Source organism: Pollachius pollachius, assembly GCF_949987615.1.
Source record: "Pollachius pollachius genome assembly, chromosome: 3".
NCBI lineage: Eukaryota > Metazoa > Chordata > Actinopteri > Gadiformes > Gadidae > Pollachius > Pollachius pollachius.
In genome coordinates this window covers 28,903,801-28,916,035 of record NC_136936.1, presented here as the reverse complement: position 1 = coordinate 28,916,035, position 12,235 = coordinate 28,903,801, and the positions used below count along the sequence as shown (strand labels likewise).

General features: G+C 48.2%; 1 protein-coding gene across 1 annotated transcript in view; it reads left to right on the top strand.

Annotated features, from left to right (window-relative positions):
* The window catches only part of mylkb (myosin light chain kinase b), a 59,398-nt gene extending 47,914 nt beyond the window's left edge, over positions 1-11,484 (top strand). The window contains exons 18-19 of the mRNA XM_079732769.1: positions 8,917-9,029; positions 9,312-11,484. Coding sequence (XP_079588895.1) covers positions 8,917-9,029; positions 9,312-9,437 — 239 coding nt within the window. The 3' untranslated portion in view covers positions 9,438-11,484. The remainder of the gene's footprint in view (positions 1-8,916; positions 9,030-9,311) is intronic.
* The last annotated feature ends 751 nt before the right edge of the window (positions 11,485-12,235 follow it).

Here is a 12,235-nt window from a genome sequence, read left to right as displayed (position 1 = left end):
TTGTGCTGTGGGGTGTGTCCCACATCATATGGGCCTTTAGCCCACACCGTTTCATTTATGCGTGAGAGCATATTGGACACTTCTGGGTCTTCCGGATCGTCTTTGGTGGTTTCGTCCTTGATCACTAGCCGATGTCCGTCCATTTTTCGACCAATGACCTTGTCTCTGGTTCTTGAGGATATTCTCCAGAACTCCGCATTCGGGCTCCTGAAAAGGTATTTGTTGTCCGTAGAGTGCCACTCACGGATGGCCTGTGCTCTCTTTACCATTGGTCCGAGTTGTTTGGGTTGATGATCTGTGCTGACCAAGAGGGAGACATGAGGGACGCTTTCTGGGTCCAGTTGGAACCACGATAGTTGTTCTTGTGTGAGGTCGACTCCCGCTGCCACTCCTTCGGGTCCCAGGAATATATCTCCACATCTTAGGTCTTCCAGTTTCCCATTCTTCTGATCGTACCATGGTTCATCGTAGGTCAGATCTTGTCCGTGTGTGATATTGAGTGTGCAGTGCAGTGGGTCTAATAGCTCATTGTATCCCCCGATTTCTCGAATCCACATCTCCCATTCTCGATATGTACTTCCCAGTCCCGGAGTCGTCTGTGCTACCTCTGTTAGTTCCTGCCAGTAGATGGTGGTATCGTCATGAGCTTCCGGCCTTGGGTCATCTATTAACATGAACATGTGTGCATCTTCCGGTGCCGGGTTTGTGGGGTGGTACAAGGTGATGCCTCCCAAGTCGCAGGCCAAAGTGATCTGTAGGGAACCCATTAGGTCTCTGCCTAATAGATTGATGGGACAGGATGGGGCATATAAGAACGAATGAGATCCTTTTTGTTCCAGTATGTCGAAGTCGAGTGGGGTTGTGAAAGGTTGTTCCATGGGTTTCCCAGAGAACCCCATGGTCTTTAGTGAGCGGCGAGATAGTGGAGGTGGTCTTCCTGCGAGACTTCCGATAGTTGATACGGATGCTCCCGAGTCCACTAAGAACGTGCATCGGTGGCCGCCTACATATGCGTTCACTGTAGGTAGTCCAAGGCCTAGTTCCGTTCTCGTCCGATCGTCCTCTGGGCATCCCTATTGCTGTAAGCTGAACATGGGTTCACCTGGTCCGGTCGCAGACCCGTAGGTTTGTCGCTGTTGTTGGTGTGGTGTGGTTCATACTTGGGCCATGTCGGATTGGTAAGAGGGGCAATCCCTGATCCAGTGTCCCAGTTGTTTACAATGGAAACATTGAGATGTACGTTGCACCCTGTCGGATTGGTAAGAGGGGCAATCCCCGATCCAGTGTCCCAGTTGTTTACAATGGAAACATTGAATTGCACGTTGCCCCCTTCCTCTTCCTCTTCCTCTACCTCCGTAACCCTGGTGTTGTTGCTGCAGGGCGGCGGTCTCGTATGCAGGGCGTGTTGGGGGTTGGTCTTCTTGGTGTGAGCATACAGGTGCCAGGGTCTTCTGAGGTACCGGTGTCGTTTGTTGGGGTACTAGGGACATCATAGCTAAGGGCTCCTGGGCACATTTGGCTTTCTAGCGCAGCAGAGACTCCTCCACTTCTTTTTTTAGCTGCATCTTTGCTAATTGGTTTCTTATAGCCTCATGATCCTCGTCGTTGGTCGATCTTTTCTCCTCGCTAAGATTGAAGTGGTGAACTAGGTGTTCCATCCACTCTGCTTTTGGTTTGACGGACAGTCCAACCACGGTTTTAAGTGCCTTCTGGACCTCACGTGGTAGTCCATCCATGATCGCCTTCTGGAAAACACTTGTTGCCAGGGTGCTACTGTGTGGGTGGCAATCATTCCTGTCCGCCCACAGCCCTTCGGCTCTCTCAACGTATGCATAGACGGATTCTCCAGGTGCGATGGTCAGGCCGGCGATTCCGACTTTGCTAACATCGGGTGGATATAATTTCTTCAAGGTCCTCCAGAAGATGTTTCGATATATGTCGAAAGAGGTTCTGTCAGGCAGTTGAGTGGTCTGGGTCAAATTTTCCAGTTCGACAGTTTTAAGGGAGCTGTGAGACCTGCCGATGATGGCTCGTATATCACCTATGGCTAGGACATCCCCTGATGTCTCCTTCTCGAACGTCCTGATCCAGGCAGCCGCCCCTGCCGTAAGTAATGGCAAGCGTGTGACAAGGGCCGCCATGTCCCGGTGTCCCCATGCTGTATATGTGTCCCTCCCCATTGCGTCTGTGGTTAGGGGTGCCATGAAGTCCGGCTGTGGGGGATGTCGAGACCCGCTTTGTTTGGGTCGGGGTGTATCGCTGTTGTTCGGGCTCGGAAAGTCAAATTGTCTGGGTTTGGGTACATCGTCGTCAGAGGATCCCACATCAGATTGGGTCGGTGTCTGTTGACGTCGGGTACCGGGATCCTTCGACCTGGTCCTCATAGTATGGGGCTCCCCCCTGGTTCGGCGTTTTTTGTTGCGGCTGGGGTCGGGTATGGGGGCCGGCCGCCACTCTTCGTCGTGGATCCTCTTTCGTTCCTAGTGTCCCCGGCGTCGTGCGTTGATTCGTGTCGGGTAAGGTCGTAAGAGTGTTGACTTGACTCCGGTCCGGTTGATCCTCGTGAGCGTTGTGGGTCTTTTGTGTGGCCCCTGTACTTAATTCAATCTTCATGGGGTTCCTTGTGCCGTCTTGCGTTGTTTCGCTGTTGGTATAGGGACCATGGGTCCCTTGGTATCCTTGTCCCTGAGGTCCTTGGTTGGAACAGGGTTGCTGGTTGCTTTGGTAGGGAAAGGGTTGTTGGTTGTGTTGGTAGGGAAAGGGTTGTTGGTTGCCTTGGTAGGGAAAGGGTTGTTGGTTGTGTTGGTAGGGAAAGGGTTGTTGGTTGCCTTGGTAGGCAAAGGGTTGTTGGTTGCCTTGGTGGGGTGGAGGTCGTTGGTTGCTTGGGTGGGGAAGGGGTTGTTGGTTGCCTTGGTGGGGAAGGGGTTGTTGGTTGCTTGGGTGGGGAAGGGGTTGTTGGTTGCTTGGGTGGGGAAAGGGTTGTTGGTTGCCTTGGTGGGGAAGGGGTTGTTGGTTGTGTTGGTGGGGAGAGGGTTGTTGGTCGACTTGGTGTGGAGGGGGTTGTTGGATGCTTTGGTAGGTTGAGTTTGGGAGGTAGTCATCTTCTCGACTAATTATGGCCCCCGGGCCACTTCTCCCACTTATCACTCGGTTGGTCCAACCCATCGTCGTCATCGAGGCTTTGTACCCGTCTTTACCATCGTCTTCTTGACGTCCCTCCGGGCATGACGGTTGGATTTGGCCATTGTATGAGACATCCACTGGCCCCTTTGCTATATGGAGTACTGGGTATTGAAGGGCGAGGTTTTGTGACTTTTGTGGTGCTAGATGGTCATAGCACCCGTATGGGGGGGGTGCCTTTGCGATGGTTTGGAAAGGTGGGTCAGTCGTGAGGCTGGGGTACGCGCAGGGTTGGAGGCTGGTGTCTCCTGCTTCAAATGGTGTTCCCGTGTCCTCGGCATCCGCTTGTTCCAGGGTGAGTGGAGTCGCAGGTAACATGTTATGAGATGGTTCAAGTAATCGTACAGGCGGTGGGGGCGAAAGGTCGGTTGTTAGTCCTTCCCTCCTCCGCGTTTCCACGTTGATTGCCACATTATACGCGTTGAGTAGGGTGAAGGTGTACCCCTCTCTTTTCTTCCTGTAGTCTGGTGAATCCTTTTCCCGCACTTTTTGATTTGTAGTGCGTCTCGTATTAGCCCATTCGCTCTCCTTCTGGGCATAGTCCCAGGCCGCCGCAGTTAGGGCGGTGGTAATTTTTGCTCCAACGGCCCATATTCCAACAACTTCCCACTCTTTTCTGTACTTTTCTTCTCTCTTCTTCCATTTTCGCTGTTGTTCAGTGGACAGCGGTCTGTCCTTTAGGGCGTTGGCTGCCAAATACCTGGCCACTGCTGCCCTCATCTGGGCCGGGGTGTCTGGAGTAGGCTTAGCTTTCTTAAGGGGAGGCTGCACGTCGGGCGAGGCCATGAATTCCTTCTTATGGGGTGTATGTACTGGGGCTAGGTGTGGGTGTGTAGTGGGAGTTGCTCCTTGGGGAGCAAGGAGGCGTTACGGTATTGTTGGTGCAGATGTCGGTTGTAGGCCAGTAGTGGTGGCGTTGAGGTGGGGTGTTCAGCTACCGAGTTGACGAAGCACGACTAATATGGTGGTGTTCGAAACCACAAACGTAATTATTAACAAACTAAACAAACTCTATTTGTTTGGGTGAAAGGTGTGGTAGTTGATGACGTAAAAAAGTAGTTAATAGCAATATATACACATTGAGTGTAATCATACGCGCAGGTACCCCTGTAAGAAGGGCAGGGGGTTGTATAACGGGGAGCGAGAGGAAAGGGAGTGGGGGGGGGGGGGGGGGGGGGGAGAGCGAGCGCAGGGGTGGGGGGGTGGAGCGCGGATGGGGGAGGCAGAGAGCGCGGGTGGGGGAGGCAGAGAGCGCGGGTGGGGGAGGCAGAGGGCGCGGGTGGGGGAGGCAGAGGGCGCGGGTGGGGGAGGCAAAGGGCGCGGGTGGGGGAGGCAGAGGACGCGGGTGGGGGAGGCAGAGGGCGCGGGTGGGGGAGGCAGAGGGCGCGGGTGGGGGAGGCAGAGGGCGCGGGTGGGGGAGGGAGAGGGCGCGGGTGGGGGAGGGATGGAGCGCGGGTGGGGGAGGGATGGAGCGCGGGTGGGGGAGGCAAAGGGCGTGGGTGGGGGAGGCAGAGGGCGCGGGTGGGGGAGGGGGGGAGAGCGTGCGTGGGTGGGGGGGGTAGTGAGGGGGGGGAGAGCGCAAGAGGGTGGGGGTTCGGGAGAGGGGGGTGTGCAACACCTCAACTGGGTTGCCTGTCCTTATCGTTTCAGGTAAGTGACCATGCGGTGCTTACAGAAAACAAGATGGCGTTTACTGTCCTAAAGAACACTGTCACATGCACTCACGTTACAAAATGGCGGTGTTGCTTTAAACAAAGAGGTCCTACTCGTTCAAATTGGTGCAATCCCTCTGAACACAAAGTCCTTGGTGTTTCACCCAAGACAGGACGGCGTCTGTAGACAAAATTGAATTACTGTAAAGCGTCCTAATCAGTATTTAGACAAACACAATGCATTGGATCGTTGCCGATGAAGCATGTGTAATGGCCTCCGGGGAACTGAGTCCCACGCCTACGTGAGAATATGCAACTATGTATCCGAGGTTGCGGTACTAACAAATAACCAAAAAATAGCACGCGAAACAGCATCACGTCTCAACACATTCGAACGAAAAAACCCGAGTAGAAGTCTTATCTCGGTACAACCATTAGGTCCATATGGGATGGATACCAAATCAAGCTAACCCATTAACACATTTTGGTCGCTGAAGAAGGGGGAAGGGAGAAAGATGGCGCGTGAGACCATGCGGTACTAACAAACCAAGTATTGCACGTGGAACAGCATCACGTCACAATATAGAGAATAGCGAGAGAATTGTACGTGGGACAGCATCACGTCACAATATAGGGAATAGAGAAATAATTGTGCGTGGAACAGCATCACGTCACAAGATAGAGAAGAGAGAGAGAATTGCAGTGGAACTACATCACGGTACAATCTCTTCAAACGAAAAAACCGGCGTAGTGTTAACCAAGTATTGCACGCGGAACTGCATCACGTCCCAATACCGTCAAACTAAGAAACCCGGAGAAGAGAGAAATAGAGAATAACGATTGCACGTGGAACAGCATCACGGTACAACACGTTTAAACGAATAAACCGGAGGAAAAGTCCCCTCGCGGTATAAACATTAGGCCTATATGGGATGGATACCAAATCAAACTAACCCATTAACACATTTCTGTCAGTGAAGAAGGGGGAAGGGAGAAAGATGGCGCGTGAGACCATGCGGTACTAACAAACCAAGTATTGCACGTGGAACAGCATCACGTCACAATATAGAGAATAACGAGATAATTGTACGTGGAACAGCATCACGTCACAATATAGAGAATAGAGAAATAATTATACGTGGAACAGCATCACGTCACAATATAGAGAAGAGAAATAATTATACGTGGAACAGCATCACGTCACAATATAGAGAAGAGAGGGAGAATTGCACGTGGGACAGCATCACGGTACAATCTCTTCAAACGAAAAAAACGGAGGAAAAGTCCCCTCGCGGTACAAACATTAGGCCTATATGGGATGGATACCAAATCAAACTAACCCATTAACACATTTCTGTCGGTGAAGAAGGGGGAAGGGAGAAAGATGGCGCGTGAGACCATGCGGTACTAACAAACCAAGTATTGCACGTGGAACAGCATCACGTCACAATATAGAGAATAACGAGATAATTGTACGTGGAACAGCATCACGTCACAATATAGAGAATAGAGAAATAATTATACGTGGAACAGCATCACGTCACAATATAGAGAAGAGAAATAATTATACGTGGAACAGCATCACGTCACAATATAGAGAAGAGAGGGAGAATTGCACGTGGGACAGCATCACGGTACAATCTCTTCAAACGAAAAAAAACCGGAGGAAAAGTCCCCTCGCGGTACAAACATTAGGCCTATATGGGATGGATACCAAATCAAACTAACCCATTAACACATTTCTGGCCCTCTGCTTCTTGTACAGTATTATTTAAAGAAATTTCTATCTGAGTTCTCGCGATCGGTTAACTATGTCCGTTATGCTTTTGTAATCCCAGGGCCGGGACTAGAGAGCGCCGCGACCAGACGGTGGCTCCAACAACTCTTACACCTAAATATTGCTATATCTAATCCTATGCAGATTCGGCCTTTACGACAACAGGTTCTGCTTACCTTTGTTTGTGGCGCCTGTGAAGAGTTGTAGAGTGTCGCGGTGGCCGCGTGCCTCCGAGCCCCGGGCCTCGGCTATTTCCCAGAACGTCGGGGTCAGCCAAATGTTGCGTTCTTCTTCAAGGAAAGTAGTCTAATCAGGATCGCTTTGAACTCACTTTATTTACTTAAGTATTTCGGTATGGTAACTACGAAGCAGAAGGAGGGGAATTGTATTACGCACGTGCGGAGCGACAAACAGCAATCCTCTCTACCTATCTCTCTCTATGGCTTGCCGGATGTTTCTCAAATTCCTCGGGCTTCAATTCTTGCTTTTATACTGAGTATGCGTGGCCTATAAAATGCACCGGTTTCGCTATTCTCACCTTTCTAAAGGTGCTGCCCTCTATGGCTGAAATAGTTATTGCAGCTTATGTGTCCTGCCCCTTGTGGCTATGTATAGTAATTACAGCTTATGTGTTCTGCCCCCTGTGTCTATGTATAGTAATTACAGCTTATGTGTTCTACCCCCTGTGGCTATGTATAGTAATTACAGCTTATGTGTTTAAAATACGTAACATTATCAAAGCATGCAATTGTGATGTAGAACAAAATAAAAAGAAAACAAAGTGCTTGCATGATATTGAAGCCTACAGCGATCGTTAGTTAACTTGTGTGGCGGTGCCTTATCATTTGTTTACCCATGTGCCATGGCAACGCGATTGCTATCTGCTGTAGTACTCTCATTGGCTGAATCGTTGAGAACGTTTTAGACTCAATCAATATAAGGTTGCGGGGAGACAAAGCTCTGATCGTTTGTGTATTTTATTTACGTCACCATATTTTTGTTATATGTTTAAAAAAAAAGAATCAGTTCTCTTGTTTTGGGAATCAGTTCTCGTCGTTCTCCTTCGGGATTCGTTCATTCTGACCGAATCTTTCGCGACCGACCAATCACTAGTAACCAGTACTGACCAGTTACCAGTAGACCAGTACTGACCAGTTACCAGTTGACTAGTACTGACCCGTTACCGGTAGACCAGTACTGACCCATCACTAGTAACCAGTACTGACCAGTTACCAATAGACCAGTACTTGCCAGTTACCAGTTGACCAGTACTGACCATTTACCAGCAGACCCGTTACCAGTAGACCAGTACTGACCAGTTACCATGAGACCAGTACTGACCAGTGACCAGCAGACCAGTACTGACCCGTTACCAGTAGACCAGTACTGACCCATTACCAGTAGACCAGTACTGACCAGTTACCAGTAGGCCAGTACTGACCAGTTACCAGTAGAGCAGTACTGGCCAGTTACCAGTAGACCAGTACTGACAGGTAACCAGTAGACCATTACTGACCCATTACCAGTAGACCAGTTATGACCAGTTAACAGTAGACCAGTACTGACCTGTTACTAGTAGACCAGTACTGACCAGTTACCAGTAGGCCAGAACTGACCTGTACTGTAGACTAGTACTGACCAGCTACTAGTACTGTAGACCAGTTCTGTTTATCTCATGGTTTCCTAGGTGACCAGTAGTGAGTACTGTTGGTTTCCTAGGTTACCAGTAGTGAGTGCTGTTGGTTTCCTAGCTTACCAGTAGTGAGTACAGTTGGTTTCCAAGGTTACCAGTAGTGAGTACTGCTGGTTTCCTAGGTTACCAGTAGAGAGTATTGTTGGTTTCCTAGGTTACCAGTACTGTTTATCTGTTGGTTTCCTATGTTACCAGTAGTGAGTACTGTTGGTTTCCTAGGTTACCAGTAGTGAGTTCTGTCGGTTTCCTAGGTAACCAGTTGTGAGTACTGTCGGTTTTCTAAGTTACAAGTAGTGAGTATGTTTGAAGATGTCCCCTTTACACATAAGATGACTACATTGATAACTCATCTACACAATAGTTTCTATAGTTAAAGAGTACTGTCAGTTTCCTAGGTTACCCGTAGTTAGTACTGTCGGTTTCCTAGGTTACCAGTATTGAGTACTGTTTGTTCCTAGGTTACCACTAGAGAGTAGTGAAGGTTTCCTAGGTTACCAGTAGAGATTATTATTTGTTTCCTAGGTTACCAGTAGTGAGAACTATTGGTTCCTAGGTTACCTGTGGAGAGTTGGTTTACCAGATTGCCAGTTTAAGTGTATCTGTTGGTTTCCTAGGTTACCCGGACCCGGAGGTGGTGTGGTATAAGGACGATCAGCCAATCAGAGAGACCCGACACTTCCAAATCGACTATGATGAGGAGGGCAACTGTAGCCTGGTCATATCTGAGGTGACATCCCATAATATCATCCTGGTTAAAGCTGGTAGATTATATTTATTTATTTCATTGTTATATTGATTGAGGTTTAGTATCTCTATTATTACTATAGATAGCTATGAGGAGCGTGTGATTCTTTGTAGGTAGACTGAAAGACAGACAGGTAAGGTGCTTATCTCTGCAGACAGACAGACAGACAGACAGGTGTATGTGTGTGAGGGTGTAGACAGACAGATAAAGGTGTGTGTGTGTGTGTGTGTGTGTGTGTGTGTGTGTGTGTGTGTGTGTGTGAAGGTGTCTGGGGATGATGATGCAAAGTACACGGTGAAGGCGGTCAACAGTCTGGGAGAAGCCACCTGCACCGCAGAGCTCCTGGTGGAGGTGATGGCTGGAGAGGAAGAGGAGGAGGAGGAGGAGTAAACTATGGAACCGTCAGGGGAGGAAGGTGTGCTGGTTCAGGTCTGATCTTCCCATGTCTTTCCTGAGGGATCAGTCCAGACCTGAACCACAAACGGAATCAGAGACCCACTCACCCGGCTCAAATCTACCCACCACCCAGCTCTACAACAAGGGAACTGGGCTGCGGGCTATTTGAGCCAGGTGTGGTCACACCTGTGCCTACAGGTGTGTCAACACGTGTGTCTACAGGTGTGCCTACAAGTGTGTCAACAGGTTTGCCTAAAAGTGTGTCTACAAGTGTTCCTACGGGTGTGTCTACAGGTGTGACTACAGGTGTTTGCCTACAGGTGTGACTACAGGTGTGACCACATGTGTGAGTACAGGTGTGACTACAGGTGTGACTACTGGTGTGTGTATTCCTAGTGTGAGGCCAGTGTCCTACATCCCAAAGGTAACCATTTATTGATCCTTCCCACTCGGCGAACGAGGTCCGTTAGATATTTGAATAATGGCTGACTGATTTATCAAGACCTCTCAAATGAACGGCGCTGTCACTTAGCTCAAATTAAAGTTTCACTATCTGGCACATCCTTATTCACTACTGGTAATAGCATTTCAAGCTTTTATACCTAGTGGCCGTCGCCACCCTAATGGCTGGTTTCAGTCCCCCCCACACTATCCAAGTTGTGCCAGATAGTCTCAACTCTGCAGGGCGCAGCAAAATCACGTTTCTTGAGATACCCGACGAGACTAGACTACACGACAATCAGAGCCAACCACAGCCCGACCCCCCCCCCACACACACACACACACACACACAATCCTCCCCCAGAGGCAGACTCATCATGGGCAGGTTTTGTGGCCTTGTGGGTAGTGACCTTTGGCACAAAGCAAATGGTATATAATATCACCTTAAAATCAAATGTAGAAATGAATGAGGAGTCTTTATGAATAATGGGTCTTACGTTTGACTATCACCAGGATTACAGTGAAGAAAAAGGTCTTCTATGTTTCACTGCTCAGTGCCTTAGCTCTTCAGGATTTGTTTCTCAGCTTACCCCTTTGTCTCTCATCTTCTGACCCGTTGACTATGTTTTTATACAGTCATGGAGTAAGTTCTTGCCAAGTTATTGACCTCGAGCTATAACTTTAAACATGGTAAGGGGGTGAGAACTTTTAGAGCTAGGGTTTGAGTTGGGTAGCAACAGTCCGACCCTTAAAAGGAGATTATGGGCTGTCCTCTGCCTACCACACACTAGTCAGCCAAACTACACTTCCCCATGTGGTTATCAGTGCCTACTTGGTTAGAGTTTCTAAGTTTAATACATATTCAGCTAGCTACAAGCTCAGCAGCAAGCCTGCAGAAAGGAGTTTACCAAAAGGACCATTTTGGATCGCAATTGAGATTCCCCTGGTCTTTAGTGCGTGTCTGATCCTACCTGATGTTTTCTGGGCAAAACTCTTAGAAAGTAGATGTGCTTAAGTTATACTTCATTATTTAATGATTCTACCACAAGAGATTCAAACAAGCACATTCCTTCCCAAGGAGTCCGGCCCTTGAAGTTTAAAAATAAAACCCAGCAACCACCCAGGTTGATCGAATCTTTGGAAGTTCTCTAGATACAGAACTACAGCACAGACTAACTCAAGAGCTGTGTATTGTTATCTGAAGTCGTCCGATGTGCCTGAGGTATGACATCATCCATGTGTCGCAGTGATGCCTTATGAGATCCACATGGTAACGCCACATTCCAGCGTTGCGTGGGCTCTGAACTTTATTTAAATGTTCTGGTTCTGGTTTAGATCCGTTTGGAATGTCACAGGTGTTCTTGGTGTGATCGTATTACTCACTTTGGTTGACACTGCCTGTTCAATTGATGTTATAAAGAAGGATTTATTTTTTTGACTTATTTAAGCACAGATTTTTGATATGATATTATCTGCTAATTGTCACTCTGCGGTTCTGTTTATTCCTGATGTATGTAGCCTTTGTTTTCATCGGTCTAATAGGAGAGCACCATTGCTGTACTTACTCAGTTACTTAATAAACTTATTGTCACAAAACCAACACCCCTGGTCCTCCTCTTGTTTAGAAGATCCTCCAGAAGGAGTTTTTACTCTCACCAAAGATGGAAAACAATGTTTGAGGACCTGAACTCCATGAAAGCATCAGGTGTAATGTAAGCTTTATCCAACCACACTGGTGACCTTACCTAACTCTGTTATCGTATTAGCTTTACAAATCATCACTAATGAGTTCCCAGGAAACCACTGTCCTCTCACCTTTCATTAGGACCCCCTGTCTACTGACCACACAACTAGTGGACGTCAATGATGGGGCTTCAGTAAACAGGAGGTCATTAGGCTGCTCCCTCCCCTCCAGGGAGTGCTGCCCCCAGAGGACACTCATAGGGAACAAACAGCATCTTATTGCCTCCATGACAGCAGGCCATGGCTATGTTTAGCAGACGTGGCTTTGGACTATTCAAAACCGTCTAATCTAACAAACAATATTTTTTTCATGCAATGCATTTTAAATCAATAAACTTGATTTTTGTTTTCTTAAGTTAGTAGCCATTTGATAAGGTGGACCCTGTACAGCAAGCCCCGCATTATCGCAGAATAAACTTCTTCAAGGTTATTCAAGGGGTTATTTCACGAAAATGACGGCTTGTTGTAAATTATCTGTCACTTGTTTCAAGTATTTTATTTCTGAATAGCAAACCACTGCTATGAATAACAGGCCATTGCTATGGACACAGTTCCAACCCTAGAATCTAACTGCCTAAACTTTTTAGAGAAAACAATACAATTATTGT